At 32.4% G+C, this 17,045-nt stretch overlaps 1 protein-coding gene across 1 annotated transcript in view; it reads left to right on the top strand.

Annotated features, from left to right (window-relative positions):
* The window catches only part of LOC142320998 (ionotropic receptor 75a-like), a 322,343-nt gene that overhangs the window by 291,692 nt on the left and 13,606 nt on the right, over nucleotides 1–17,045 (top strand). Inside the window, exons 4-6 of the mRNA XM_075358991.1 lie at nucleotides 2,801–2,946; nucleotides 9,570–9,740; nucleotides 16,280–16,506. Of these exons, the coding sequence (XP_075215106.1) occupies nucleotides 2,801–2,946; nucleotides 9,570–9,740; nucleotides 16,280–16,506 (544 nt within the window). The remainder of the gene's footprint in view (nucleotides 1–2,800; nucleotides 2,947–9,569; nucleotides 9,741–16,279; nucleotides 16,507–17,045) is intronic.

Here is a 17,045-nt window from a genome sequence, read left to right as displayed (position 1 = left end):
AAGTCAAATTCACGGAAATTATATATTCAGACTAGAATAATAAACAATAAAAGAAATAGTTAAATGCAAAAAAAAAAAATATTAAGATAGTCTGTATCGTCATAGTGTATACACATTTGCCATATCACCAATGTTTGGATACGTGGATGATCATGAAATAACAGATGTTATTGATCAATTATCGGCTTGTATAGACAAATCAAAAATTTCTATATCATTTCTGTGTCGTTATTCTCAACTTAAATCGATGCAGACCATCACAAAACGTACAATACGTCTAACTTTTGAAAGCCTCTGGGTATACGTTGGTGTTGGTGAGCGGATACGTGGGAATATATACAATTGGAAGGGGAATAAGACAGGCTTCCACTGCTTGCAACATAAAGGCTGTTTTATCATCGCTGTTTCTTGAACAATTTCGCCCTAACAATTTGAAATACACATCAAATCAATGTTTAAACTTTCCTTAATCATCCGTCCAAATTTCAGCCCTTAATGTTTATTAGCTTCGGAGAAATGAAATTTGCAATAAAAAACACATCATTGCAAATATTACTAAACCGATTAAAGTTTTTCAAATCATTAGTTAAAGGTAAACAGGGTACTTTCGGATGCATTTGGTTTCATTTGAATACATGCAATATTGTATTTTAGAATAATGCAAAATTTTAAAACAGTAGTTATAGAAAAATAATGTGTTTGATAAGAAAAAGTCACATTCTTTTTCTCCTTTTAATCTAACCCAAGTAGATCCAAAAATCCCCGTGTGCTCAAAAGTTACAGACACTTACGAGTTTTTTTTGCAAAATGTTTATTTTGTGATAATAAATTAACTTACAGCTCGCGGTACCTTTTGAAAAACATTAGAATTATTTTTTCCCAAAATTTTAAGAGTTTTAAAAATATAAATAAAAGAGCTACGTAAGTCTCAAACGTGAGGTTCATTCTTTTGCGTTTTTTTTTTGCACTTTTCTGCGTATTGCACGTGAATTAATTATGGAACCGTCATCTACAACGTTTTAATTTATAATTTAAGCTATTATCTAAAACGTTTTCTCTGACTTTTTTTCTAAAATGATTTCCAACCAAGCTGTACGCGATTTTCGCTGGTCACTCGGACCATTTTTTTAATTTTCCTCCCTTCCGTAAACTGATTCACGTTACTTTTTTGTTAAAAACATTAGTCTTCACTTCGGTAACATCATCATTCTAAGAGACAGATTGGTATGAACTTTTCCAAAAAATCGTTTGTTTTAACTCTAATGCTTAAAACAAACGATAATAGCATAAAATAATAATAGCATAATACACATACACACACAACTATGTCTCACATTTCAGATATAATAAAATAATGGAATAAAAAATTTCTTTGTATATTTTATTCCATTACATGACATTCTGAAAAGCAAAAAAATTGGTTTTTTTTAAACACTACACAAATTTCTGAAAACGTATTTTACTGTCACTAATTATTATTGGTTTTTCAGTATTTCAGAGTCTCCCTATATTTTAACGCTAAATTTATTTCAATCGGATAAGGCATTCACTCACAATGCTTGTTGAAATCGGCTGTATGATGAAATCCAATCGTAACTTGCGAAGCGCTTATGGTGGGGAGAAGTGGGTGGTTTCATACAAATCTTACATCCTTCATCTTTTAAACTACAAAGATTTTGTTTTGCTAAAGTTTAATTTCCATATTTACTTTTGTATTCTATCATGGATTCGTTTCATCAATTTTTCGAACATGCTCCTCTAACCTTGTAACAGTATTCACGTCAATATGAAACCTCATTAAAGTAATAAATTTCCTCCGTGAAAATGAGGTCTACTAATATTAAACATAACTGAATAATGTGAATCTATTTAAACCAATAATTAACCGATTAATTAAAAAATATTATTTTATCATATTAAAACATATTAGATCCGTGGTGTTTGTCGGTGATCACTAATTCTGACAAATATTTTAGACAAGGTTTTCATATTTAACATCAGCTATACTACCTACTCATCCTAATAAGTTTTCATGTAACTCCCTTCCTGTAATCTATCCCTCAAACTCGATCAAGGCGTTCACTCTTAGTAAGCCTATTTAAATGGAAGTAAATTATGTTTCAGAACTCAGAGTGCTTTCTATATTTGCATTGTTTTTCAAATAGTAAATTTGCAAATAACTATAAATACTCATCGTAATTTCATAAAGGAATTATAATACAAATAAGCAAATCGTTGTACCATAAATCATCGTAAATTTTCATAGTCTTCTGGGAGTTATAAATAAACTAGCATTTTAAAGATTTCTTCTTTTTCTGTGACTGTTTATCTTACTGATCATTTTCTCACTGTTCAGTGACCTTTTATTGTTGTGTAACGACAAACCGTCATTTCCTACGTTCAGACTTGAAACGTTCAGACTTACCACTAGTGAAAAGATTTTTAACATTTTTTTGAGATTAGTAAAGGTGAATAAATATTTCTTGTTAATTATATTAATAATGATGATAACATTACTATTTAGCGATTCTTACTAAAGCCTAGTGTATTGAGATTATGAATCCCTAATGATTATTCTTTAAATATTTCTCAGTACATATAATTTTATATATTTTATTCGTAGTACTTCATACAAAATACGAGTATTAAAATACGATTTCTTATATATTTCTACTTTATTAATACTAATTATTTAAAATTCCAAATATAATATTTTATATAAATATTAATAAATACATTAATATTATTATTAAAGAATATTAATATAAATAGATATATATTTGTTTGCATTGATTCACAGGTTCAGAAATATGGTAAAAATGGGTGGTATCCTGATCAAAAGGAAGTTATTGAATACTTAACGAATTATCAACACAATTATTATGATACCATGACAAAATTCAGTTATTCCGTGTTTTTATACGCAATGCAGCTATTCAATTTCCAGTCAGTGAAGTAAAAATATTATTCGTATTTTATAGAATAAACTAAATAAAATTGATTAATTTTACCTTTTCAACTTTACGTTGAAAATATTATAGAAAATTAAATTCAAAGAAAACATTATTTAAAAGTTAAATTGGTTTGCGAACACCTATTATTTCGAAGTAGAAATCCATTTTTTATAGTACGTTTAAGTTTTGGTTTTTCTGTGAAATAGAAGCTAGTGCATCTAGTTTTGATAGTTTGTATGACGGATTTTTTAAGGAAGGTATATTATTTGTAATATTTTTATCGTGTGTGCATTTTTGTTTTTTAATCGTTTGACTGGCCAACAAACCTATAGGCTAGTAAATTATAGCCTATAACCTATAGCCAATTATACCAATAATAACCTAATATACAATATATAATAGTAACCTATTATAGCCAATTATAACCTATAGGCTACAGGTCCAAGTAGCGATGGGACAGTATCTCCTAGTCCCTGCATAACACGTAGGAAACGCCGACCGCTAATGTTTTCAGACAGGGACCGCAAGAGATCACCTCGCAGAAAGTTAATTAGAGATAATATTATATCCAGAATTGCTAATACCTCAGAAAGTGGCTCTGAAATTCATATCACAAACTCGCAGCCAGATTGCCTTTTGTAGCAGACAATCCCAGGGCTTTGGAAACAACGGACACCCCAATCCCTCAAAAGTACCTCTTATGAACTGCCGTTATCGAATCGTTTCGATAATCTTCCAAAAAGTTATAAACATTTAGGTAACCCAGAAGAAACGCTGTTAAACCTCCACCGTAGTATTCTATGGTATCACGGATGTCATGCGGTTATATGAGATTCTAGAAACAGTTTTAGGTAAGAATGATTATTGCGCACCTTTAATAGATTGTAAACAACTACGTGTGCTCTCTAAAGACGTTGAGATATACAAGAAAATAATTAATTTTATACGCGAACATAATCTCATCGAACACACGTTCACAGGGAATAACAGTGGGAATAATAGTGCTCATGAAACTGCATCACTCGGATCCAGTGGATATCAATAAGGAAGAGATTGAGGAATACGGGCACAGAGTCCGTACTGTTATTAGCGCCAACAACAGATATCAACATTTTCTATTTACCTTTAGCCTCAAGGCAACAACAAGGAGATATTTTAACATCGCTAACTGTAGCGTGACTTTTTGAAACTCCAAGAAAATTCCCAGATCTAGCACAACGTATGCGGTGTCAGCAGTATGGCCACACCATAAATAACTGTACGCAACCGTATCACTATATTAAGTCTACAGAAGGGCACAGTACTGCGGACTGTCCAAGAAAGGACATAGATACTCCAGCCACCTTCGCTCTCTGTCAATCAGGTTACCCGTCAAGGGTTGCAGGGTGTACAGAAAAATAATGGAGATGAACCGGAGGCGACGGTTGCACCACGTTCGAGAACTAATACTCTGCCTGAATCTGGAGGAAAAAAGTTAGGCATATTTTGACTAGAGCAATGCGAATTTTCCCGCACTGAGACGTAGGGCAGATTCTTATCTGCCCGAATCACATTCCTTCCTGATTCTAATAACCTACCGTGAATCTATGCTGCGGTGGTGAAGTGTGGCTGCGGAGATGAGGGCAAAATAGAGAAACTAACTTGGAGTCCCACGATCAGCAAATAGGGACGCAGTAAAGGCTTACTGGGAAGCTGATATCCAACTTTTTTGATGGCCAGGTTTCTCAAGATTGCCGTATGGAACATCAATGGTCTTACTGGACTGGAAGGGAGGAGTTAGAAGCCCTGATATTTACTAAATCATCAGATGGGATCCTAATATTTGAAAACCATTTCATTTAGAGGTTATTCTGTGTATACGACGAACTATCGTCAGGACACATGGAGGAACTACAATGTTTGTTAAAAGTTCACTAAGAAATCAATAACTAACCGAATCAGTAAAGAACAAATTTAAGCAACCTTAATTGAACTTCTGGGCTGTTTGGGGCCTCTTAGGTTTTCATTTATCTACTACCCTATGGTATGTTATAAAAGAATTATTCACAAATTTCTTTGAGATGTTGGACTCCCATTTCGTAGCGGGGGGCAACTGGAACGCGAAGCATGTTCATTGGGGTTCAAGACTTACAACTACTTTTAGGAGAATATTAAATAGCTGAGTTGTCGAACTGCATCTTCAAGTAATCATTAGCCACATGCTGGCCTTCAGACCCAATGACTGTGCAGGACTTACTTGATTTTAATGTGACATCATTCTACGCTTCGGTTAGTAACAACAGTAACTCAACCGACATCGGACCACTCATCTGTCATACTCACCATCAGCACGATGATGATAAAGAAGAAAATGTCTTCGGTCCTTCACAATAACAGAATCGATTGGTCTCATATCTTAACTGTGTCGAAGAGGGATAAGTTTTACATGTGCAGTAGACGTGTGTTCAAGGGATATTGAATATGCAACACAGTATTTAACCACGCTAATGCAAGAAGGGGCCTGGTGCTTGACACCGGAAGAGAGGTATGAAGGAAGAGAAGATACGATAGAGGGGATGGACTTCATTAATACTACGAGACGGCTTAGGAGAAGATGGCAATACTACAGAAGACCTTAGGATAGGACTTCTTTCAACACGCTGATTAAAAAGACTGCTGAAGTTCATAAGAGATGAAACTTTAGAAGAATACATTTAGAATTTTCCTCCTCAGAGTAGTGGCAGATATTCTTTATGGAAAGCCACCAAACATCTCCGTCAGACCCACCTACATCCCCTCCCTTAAAAGCTTCGAATGGGATGTGGGCTAGGAACGACTCCCAAAAGACCGACCTATTTGCTTCTTATCTGAGCAACGTCTTTGTATCGCTGGACTTACAGGGTTCTGATGAACTTGAATTTCTAGACAACCCAATTCCTCATTTTCTAGCAATTAAGCCTTATTCAACAACGGTGGTACCAGGAGTAATAAAAAAAGGAAGACATTAAAAAAGGTTCCAAGCTTGATTTGATCACTCATAAGATGTTAGTAATGCTTCCGTGGAAGGCCATTTGGTACATAATTGACCTTTTCAATGGGATTCTCCCAACAACGTGGTTCCTATCAGAGTGAAGTTCTCCCATATAATAATGGTCCCGAACTCAGATAAACCTCCTCATGATGTTTCTTCCTACAAACCTACAGGTTTTCTAACGATCCTATCAAAGTTGTTTGACAGCTGTTTCTCCAGAGGCTGTGGCCTACTTGAAGCAAGAAGAGATTATACCAGATCATTAATTTGGCTTTAGGTGTGGACACTCTACCACTCTGAACCAATAGAGCTGTTACCATTATAACTAGGTATTTGGAGGAGAAGTACTGTTAAGCAGCGTTTTTCGATATCAGGCAGCAGACATTTGATAAAATCTGACTGCCTGGTCTGCTGTATAAGCTAAAACAGAGCTTCCTTCGGCCACTCTACTTAGTCCTGCAGAGTTACCTGGATGGGTGCTTTTCCCGGATAAGCTCAATCATGGACTATATGAGTTCTTCGACGGAAGACGGGAGTTCCTCAGGGCCTGTTCTGTATTCGATTTTCACATCAGACCTTCCTATTCCAAATTACGTCACTGTTGCACCGTTTGCAGACTACTAACTGATGATGAAAATCTAAATCAAGCCTCACCTAAACTACAGTCATAATTACACGATATCGGTGCGTGGTTAACGAAATGGAAAATGAAGATGAATTAGAACAAATCGAACCTTTGTCATTTACGATAAGAAGGGGTGATTGTCTCTGGTCCACCTGAATGGCGACTACATCCTTCACACTGATCGGGTACGATACCTCGACCTAAACTTGGATCGTTGCCCGACGTGAAAGGGGCCACTTGTTAAAAAAAGGAAACAGGTTAACCATCAAGTACAGGGAACAAAATTGGTTGTTGGTTAGAAACTCACAGTTATCGCTGCTAATAAACTGTTGAAATCTCCAAAATTATATTAAACCTATCTGGACATATGAGATTCAGCTGTGAGAAAGGAGAAGCAACAACAATATTGATATAATTCAAAGATCTAAAAATAAATTATTGAGAACCGTAACAGAGGCTCCGTGGTTTATTAGGGATAAAAAAATGCATGTCTATCTAGGATTACCCTCTGTTTATGAAAAGATCCAAAAATTACCTTGCGGTACAAACAGAGGTTAGACAAACATATAAATTATCTGGTAATAAATCTATTGGACAACATGATGACTGAAAGTTTTCATGTACTGGACCGTAGGAGATGTAACCAGTGGGAACACAGGATGATTCTGTGATTGTGCACTGAACGTCACTTTGATAATCTAAGAGTTATAGGTATTTCTATTTACCGACTAATATTTGTTCCATCTATTGCGTTATTTTCATATATTGGTATTGACATTGTTTCTTTTTTCTTCCTGGGGTGTGTTACTTATTTCTGGTACTATGTTAGGTACTGAACTTTCCCTTTGACCAACTGTAGAAGTTCTTTTCTTATATGGGTGTAGAACCTTTGTATGCATTAGTAGAGGTTTCATTGGAAACCTCTCTTCACTTGATTATCATGACTCAAATTTATTTATGAGGTTCCGATCGTAAATGCTTATAGATAGATAAAAAAAAGTTAATTTCTTTTACTTTTTAATTTACAGCCTAATTACTGAAATATTATTTAATTAGCTAGTGATTAACAACATTTAAATTGTTTATCGCTGTAGAGTATTGTAGTAAGAGAAAATATTTTGTTATTGAAAAATAAAGAACGAACATTCATCAACACGTAGTATATATATTTATACATTGTTAAATAACATAAACGCACATTAATTTTAATGTTGAATAACTAATATTTACAAATAGTATATCTGTCTAACTGATTGTCTTATTTATATTTCTGGAAGAAAGAAATTCATCGTTACCTTTATATCTACAAAATATTAGTGTAAAAAGCTAACTTCTTTTACTACAACTTATTTAAAATGTTAACAGAATTTAGTAATTCTGTAATTACTACGAAGAAATGTATATTAAACAGAAACCTATGATGGTGGCAATGACAATAATATCTGATATATTTAAATTTGTTCATCTGTAATTTCATTAGTTGCTTTCAATAAATCATACTCTAGGTGGATACATAGATGAAAATATTGTGTATGAAAATTTTCGACTTTTAAAAAGCGGTATAAATTTTTGCGCAATCTTAAAAAGGCACTTCTTACAGGTTTTATTACAGTTTTAATTGTGTTTCACTGTTACTGAAACAGTTCTGAGTAATACCTTACATTCACAGTATATTATAATAATATATACTGTGAAATATAGTGAAATTAATTTTCTATTTGTTTTTAGAGATAATTTCTCAAAATTAGTTCAGAATTTAAAACAAATTTTATAGTGTAAAAAAAAGTTCTAGTTGTGAGCATTTGTGTGGTGTCTTCGTGGATATATGTGTAATTGTATTCGTGTGTTTGTGTCGAGTATCGTGTGACTTCATGGATGTCTGCAATTGATTGTATTCTTTCTTTATGTATTTTTTTCAAAATTTAAACTATAAATTATACGCTATTTCTTTTTATATTCAAGTAATTAGTGGTTCTTTATAATAACTATTTTATTCACTTACTTATGCTAAATATTATAAACCAAAATAATAAAAATATATGTGGTGCTGGCAAATAAACGTAAATAAATAAAAGATGATTTGATTATTAAACAGATCAATATTGGGAAAACTAAAATGTATAATTTAAGGACTTCCAATTTTACGATACAATAGAGTCATTAAACTAGTACAGGATAAATAACCTTTTTTTTAGTAAACCACTAATTAAAAAAATAAATATATGTGCATAAAATTGAAACTTGCATAACTTTCTTATTCATACATAGGTTCAGAATGTATCAAGAACATATGTTCTATCTGCAAGTAAACGTCACTTTGATAATCTACGAACTAATAGTTATTTCTATTTATCGACGAATGTTTGTTTCATCTATTGCGTTATTTTCATATATTGGTATTGACAACATTATCTTTTTTTCTTCCTGTGGTTTGTTATTTATCTCTGGTACTATGTTAAGTGCTGAACTTTACTTTGACAAACAATAATATTACTGTTTATCAAAATGATCATTTTTTACATACAGCAAACTCACCCTTTGTTAAAATTTCCGAAAGATTTGTCTTTATCAGATTTTTGTAAGACATTTCTTCGAAATTTTAATTTAAATCTAAATTTCTTTGAAAGTAATAACGGTCCAAGATTTCAGTCAAGAAAATAGTTGATTGCTTGAAATTTAGGATAGCCATCTTTTCTTCAAGATTTTTTCTGCGTTTTCTACTAATCTTATTAATTATATTTCAGCTTTAGTTATTACATTTTTTTTAGGTATAATAAACCTCGTGGAAAAGAAATAACATATTTTCATACGTGTGTGTATGCGCGCGCGGGTGTGTGTGTAAAGAGAAAGAGATAGAGTTTGTATGTCTGGAGAGAAATAATCGTACAGAGCAACTTGGATTATTTTATATGAACATATAACTGCTAGTTACTCAATCCTCAATTGCTATTAATGTGCAAAGTTTTGAAATGTGCTTTAGGGTGAAAATGTTTCCTACTCCTTCCTGGGGCTACAAGTGGAATGGCACGTTCGACGGTATGGTATCCCTTTTAATGAATGGTACTGCAAACCTGGGAATAACGACCGCTGGGATACGAACCGTACGATTGCCCGTCATCGACTTTGTTACCGCTCAAACTTGGCTAAATGCGTAAGTTTTATTTTATTTTAATAGCTTTTATAACATTTTTATTTATTTGAATTATGTTTTAGATCCGTTACTAGAAATATTTTTCAACAAATGTTTAACTTCTGTGAAAACATTATTTCCACAGTTATTAATTTGTCTTTATCCTATTATGCTATTATCTTCTTATTGTTTCGGGTTTTACTATCATAGAATTTCAGTCATTACTGAAAATTGTTTGTAAACATTATCGCAGTAACCTTACTAACATTTTGGTAAACTGTAAAAAACGCCAAGTACGCTACATTTTCCGTATTGTAATTTTACAAATATTATTTTAAAAAGTAACTAATACTAAGTAAAATTAATCAAATAATTACTAATGAATTTAGTGAATAGTAAACAGTAAAAATATCACGTACATCATAAATTATTCAGAATAAATAAATTATAGATCGAGCGTGACGAGATCTATGAAGTAATGGTCGTCTCAGTGTTTTAGTATATTTGATTTTTATTATCCGTCTACCGACGAACTAATTATAAATCAACGGAAATTTTCAGTTCATAAATCAGCGTGGTGAAATGATTTTTATGTTTTTATAAAAAAAGTAAAATTCACGACTATACTTTCGAATACATTCTGTACATTTGGAAATACGTTTCCAGAAGATCTTTTCAAGATTCCATAATTTTAAAGTTTTATTGCACTTTTCAGTTATTACTCGCTCCTTTTAATAAGTAGTTAAAAAACCCGACAAGCATGTGATCTGGATTGACAACGAGACGCATGATATAATAAGAAAGAATATGTTACAATCACTACAGTTCAGTCCTTCGCGTACAAAAACTTGAAAAAACATAAAAAAACATCTAATGTGGACACCACATGACTTCCATGTACGCTTATTAAATTACATAAATAAATTTTTTGCTGCACTTCATTTAAACTTATTTCATTTGAAAGTGAGATACGATCCTCCAATTCTTTTATCAAAGTGGGCAGTTACGCAATTGGTGAAATATTAGTTTTTATTAACATCAAATATTTATACAACTATTTATTTAACAATCTTACATGAAATATTAAGATAAAGTAAAAGTCCCTTTATTTCTGGTATTACTAGATCAGTATTATTACTAGACCGTACACAAGTTAAGATCAGAAGAATTATATCAAACCAAAGAGCTATTAAAAGATTGGCGACAAAAAACAAAGAAACGAAATGATGATCAACTCCGACCTAGGGAGATTATTGTCCGACAATATCAAAGGAGTAATGAAGCAAAAGATAGATTTTTTGTAATTTTTGCAATTTACTAAAGACGGGCATGTATACCGAATATGGTGTTCTTGTGAGGGTCTATTTTTCAGTCACTCTGCAGTTAACTTTAATGTAGATAAAATAAAACAGAAATCCCAGAATAATTAAATAAAATTAAACAGAAATTAAACTAGAAAATCCAAAAATAGTACGATTCTATATTATAATTTTCGGTAAATATTAAATAATGAGATGTTTCACTAACTCTATTAGACGTATATACATGTAATAATGCCTATTAAATTATATATACATATTTTTAAAAGTACATAAAACTTTATTTTACTAATAACTTCTGATTTTTTTTCATTTTTTTTTTATTGTTATTACTGAATAATTATTTATTATAATTTTTTTTTACAATCACGGGTTAATATTTATTAATAAATCAATTTTGTTAAGTTTAAACAAAAGGTCAACAAAATAAATTTAAAAAAAAAGAAGATGAAGTCTCATTCGAACCGATGTGCCTTACCTTGTTAGATCCAAATATTTCATTAATTAAAATTTTATTTGGCTATAACTCTGGAACCAATGAAAATAAGTACCACTTATGATATATCGTTGAAAACCTCTCAATGAGAGCTTATTACTACAGTTAAGAAAAAAAAAATTCAAAAAAATTGATTTTGGGCTTTTTTGGACACTTTTGGTTTAGTCGACTGCAATCAAAAGGGGAATTGCACATCTATATATTATATAGATGTTACATTGCATATCTAATATCTATATATTATACTAGCTGTACCCTGCCACGCTTCGCTGTGGCACAGCGAAGTTTCTGCGACATTTATCAATTGATCGTTTCTTCGATGGAGAACAATATCTCTAGGTTGGAACTGATCTCCGACTATGACAATTGCTACTTCGTCTATAGTTGGAGCATTATATCTTCGGACATGTTCTCCAGCGGGTGTTTTGTCTGCGTGAATGACAATCTTGTGGGTATCTGATGGCATCATATCAATTGCCGTTTTGAACAAACGCACCAAATTGTTCCTTTCGTGAAGGAGCTTCTGTAGCTGCGAAATAATGGATCTTCTTAGAGAGTTATGTATTCCACAATGTGCATCGACTTCATCTCTATCATCACCAATGAGGTACATTTGAAGGAATTTATGGTCACTATCTGGGAACGGGAGCAGGGAACCAGCTTTGTGATATATTTGCCCTTTGATTTTAAAAGTTGGCATGAATTGAGTCATCACGATTTCCGCACCAAATGACGTCATTTGGAAGCAAGAGTTATATTTCCTGATGTTCGATAGGTTATGCTTCGATTCATCGGTAGATCCAGCAAGTAGAGTTTTCAATGGCTCTGGTGGTGCATCAAGTTGAGGCAATTTGATTTTTTCGCCAGCGCAACACATCCCTTTCGTTTCATTATTAAACTTTAGAGCCTGGCAGTAGGTACAGACATGACTCATCTGGTCAATGACAACATGCCGACTTGAACTATAATCAACAGCTTGATTGTACCGGAACGCAAGACGATTGTATTGCAGATTCAGATCAGCTGTTCTTTGGGTTCGTGTTTCAGCTATCCTCACCCTGTCGCATTCATTCCGTTGAGAACGAACCAAATCTGTTGCTGCAGAACGCGACTGACGTGTTGGCAATCGTGCATCCTCAAGCCTGGCTGCTCGTCTTTCTGCCGGTACCACGTTACGTATCTGGATGGTGCATAGTCTGTTCCTCTCTCGTACAGATGCCCGCTCTTCCTCAGTCATATTCGAAAGCCGTCTTCTTGATGCTTCTGTGTGGCGAGTGCGACGGCCCAAATTCGATTTTCTGCGAGGTATTATTTCGGCTTTCTCTGGAATAGAAGGAAGGGATAAGATTATAACCTCTTATGACTCTCACAGCTCTAGGTAGAAAACCATTACAGAAAGGACAAAAAGTTTAATAACGAAAAATTTTCATTTTTAAAAGGCCAAAAAAATTTATTTAAACTTTTTTCGCCTATCTCTCATGGTTCTCATAGCTGCAGCTCGACAACAATGAGACACAGGACAGACAGTATTGAAAAGTGGCTAAAAATTAATAATATTAACTAAATACATGAATTTAAATAAATAAGTAAAATATTAGTTAAATGAAATAGTTAAATAATAATTATAAAAAATTAATATTTTTTCTCATATGACCATCTCTCATATAAAACATAACCTCTACTTACGATTTTTTGAAAGGCGCAGCTCAATCACGACACGATCACACAAAAGTACCTCGATTAAAGTGAATATTTAATTCAGATTGTATAATAATCTGAATCAGATGCAAGTGGATACGTTTTGTTGTTTTTTTTTGTTAATAAACAATGTAATTGGGAACAGGTATTGTTTCACATGTGACTGCGGTTGTCGTTAGCTAGTATGGCGAGTGTTCCCCTCGCTTCCGGCATATGGTGTGGTCATTGGTACACAGCTGACCGTTAAAAAAACTGTTTTCTCGCGGTCGCGGGTATGTGACTGATGCAAAAAGTAGATAAAAACAATCTTCGATGCGGGTTATATATCGTGCTAAAATTTGAGCTCAATCGGTGCAGAACATTTTGAGTTTTGAAGCGTACGCAAACGAACTTAACATTTTTATATATAAAGATTTACAACAGTTCTAAATCCAAAATTTCAACATCCTACGGCTAATAGTTTTTTTAGTTATACGAGATACGTACATACGTACGTAAAACGTCACGCCAAAACTAGTCAAAATGGATATTTCCGTTGAAATCTGAAAACCGAAATTTTTCGCGATCACAATACTTACTTTACTTTGTACAAGAAAGTAAAAACCACACAACAAACAGAAAATTTATTCAAATAACTCAAAATATAAATGCGTTATTATATAACCAACTTCTGCAATAACAACCTGAATAAGAGAGACCATTAACATATTACGAGAATCTCTGAAAAAATATATTTAAATAACAATTCTAGCGCAAATCATTAACAGAGCAAATCTACTTCTTCACGTATAGTGCGCGACCAGCAGCAGTTCAGGAGACCCAACGGGTTGGTCTAGTGGTGAACGCATCTTCCCAAATCAGCTGATTTGGAAAACCACACATATCAGGTATGGTCGAACTGAAACTGTACAAGACTACACTTCACTTACACTCATACATATCCTCATTCATCCTCTGAAGTAATACCTGAACGGTAATTCCCGGAGGCTAAGCAAGAAAAAGAAAGCAATTCAGGAGATGATAATAGTCTGTTTATCAGCGTACAGCCTTCTAGTATTCTCGGAATCTTGTAAACAATGTGCGCGTTAGTGTTATTAATTGTTAATTATTATTTTAATTTATAATATATTTATAATCGTTTAATTAATAATTATTAATTTGTTTATTTAAAATTCTATGAATTTTTAAGTTTTGGTATTTATAAAAAAATAAATAATTTAATTACAGTTTTATAAAATCGTAACAATTTTTCCGTGTTTCGATTTAGTTTTAAAAAATATCCCGGTTCATTACATAATATTACATTTTGTTAGTTTCATTTACCATTTCTCTGAATAAGGTTGCCAAATCTTCAAAGGGATGTTCTGGTGTTTATATAGTTTATGGTCTTCCATCGTTTGTTTACAGTCGCATCAACTACGACTTAAATAAAACTGAGTTATCATAAATAATTAGACAATAGACACCAAATGTTGGATAACAAACTGGAACATGAAACAAATATTGGCGCCGTTAGACTATTTTCACTGCGCACACAGTATTACGTAAGGGATCTCACAAAAGCAAGACCGCTAAATTAAGTTCTTCATCCCACTATCACAGAGAACCGCAACAGTCTTTTGATGTATTTTTATGATTTTGTTTTATTTATTTTTTGTTGGGAATTAACATTTAGTGAGGGTGTTGTACACTTAGTCATCTTCTGATATAAACATTGTAAACTAATGCCTATAAAGTAACTTATTCGATTAATAATGTAATGCTACATTAATAGATTAAAGAATACGTAATTAACACAATTTAGAATTGGAATATTTATTTTCTTCTTTTTCTTTATTAAATAAACGTTTACATTATCCATATCTTTAATAAACAATATTTATCATTCGTTAATACATTTTTAGAGTATACAGAATTTATTTAATTTCAAAATTCTTACTTAAATTTGTAAAATTAAAATTATTTATTTGGTAACAGGTGTTATCAAGCGCGGAGTAAATGTTTTTACATCGAATAGTAACAGTCATAATTTCTAGCTCTTAATTAGTGGCGCCTACTGTACAGTAGCAACTACATTTAACCAGACCTACCGATATAAGAGTTCATCTATTATATGCCACCTGGCCAAAATATCCTTATAACACTTGGAAAAATCACAGAATGTTAGAAAGTCTGGAACTATCTTTATTCGTATATAAAAAAACTGAATGTGATTAATACTTAGAAATTTATCAGATGTATAAAGTACAACAAAAAGAACAATACATTTTACAAAAAATTAAAATTTATTGTTCGCCTTTTGAATCGATTAAGTTTTAGAAAAGGTGTTATTATATAGATGATAAAACACATTTTCTATAACAACTCCCGTTTTACAAACATAAGCAACAAAGTTTCCATAAATAGCAAACAAACAAAACTAGGGAAAAACTAAAAATTCTTAATAAAATGAAAATAATGAAGTGAACTAAATAGCCAGATGAGTAATTAATAAAATAAATAACTAAATGAAACCAAAATACGAGTAAACCTTTTATTTTTCTGACTACCTTAAAAGTAATGTTTAAATTTCTCTTTTTAAGTGAAGATATATTTTCTCCTACTTCTTTATAACTTTACCAGTTTTCACGGTAAAAAATAAAAAAAGATATGCTAGAAGTTATTATTTGTTATCTGAATTCTCCTCAGATAAATAATTAAACATTTTGGACTGTTTTTGAACTTTCTTATTGCAATTCTGTTTATTCATTAACACTAATCTACTATATTTTGAATGCTATAAATACGAATTTTTTAATTAAATAAAATTTTTCACTGGCGTCATTAGAAGACTAATTCAACACAAACATTATTCAACTAATTTTATGGAACTAAGGAAATGAATACACCCGTCTCTGTTAATTCTCTTGATTTTTCACACATAAAACAGTACGTGGTACTACGTACTATAACATTTAGTATTAATTATAGTATTTACTACATTCTATGTTTAACTCTGTTTTATATGCGAGATATTATTTACGAATATATGTATATTTTTGTTTCAGTCCAAAATTTATATTAAGACATCCTAGAACATCACGTTCCACTTTGAATATATTTCTTCATCCTTTATCTCCTGGTGTATGGGTCAGCATCGCTATTATCACCTTTTTAACCGTTAATGGAACACACTTTATCGGTTGGGTGCAGCACAAAGTACAGGATATAAGAGACAGCGATAACTCGTGGAGTAGTTGTATTATTCTTGTCATCGCTGCTGTCTGCCAGCAAGGTGAATTTATTATAAAATATTATCAGAATGTAATACCCCGTTAATTATTTATATGTATGAACTGTTTTTAAAATACTATCGTAATTTTTTTTTTTATTATCGTGAAGATACTTGATTAAAACGCATAGAAAAAATAATTTTAAGAAGGATTATTTTAATTAACGACACGGCTACCCTGATTGTCGATATTGACCAACTCTAGCTTCAAAAAAAAAAAATTACAATCGGACCAAATCAACGGAATGCTAAATGAAAAATTAAGGTTTTTGAAGCAAAGTCGAGCCGTGTGATATTCGCTGTGAGGAGAGAAGACTGCCCACGGGCCCACCTCGATGGCGTTTTCATACCATATTTTCAAAGTTAACGGTATCTTCGTCTTCATTTTGATAGTCGTCTGACGTTGAAAGTCCGTGTAAGAGGAAAGAGAAAGCAACTGAACATTAAGTTTAAAGAAATGTACTGGTTGCTGAGCAGATCACAGCTTTCGCTATCTAACAACGCACGTTGTACACGACTATTCTGAAACATATTTGGATCTA

The sequence above is a fragment of the Lycorma delicatula genome, chromosome 3, assembly GCF_047948215.1.
Source record: "Lycorma delicatula isolate Av1 chromosome 3, ASM4794821v1, whole genome shotgun sequence".
Lineage (NCBI taxonomy): Eukaryota > Metazoa > Arthropoda > Insecta > Hemiptera > Fulgoridae > Lycorma > Lycorma delicatula.
The sequence above is the reverse complement of the archived record's forward strand: the minus strand, read 5'-3'. Positions and strand labels throughout refer to the sequence as shown.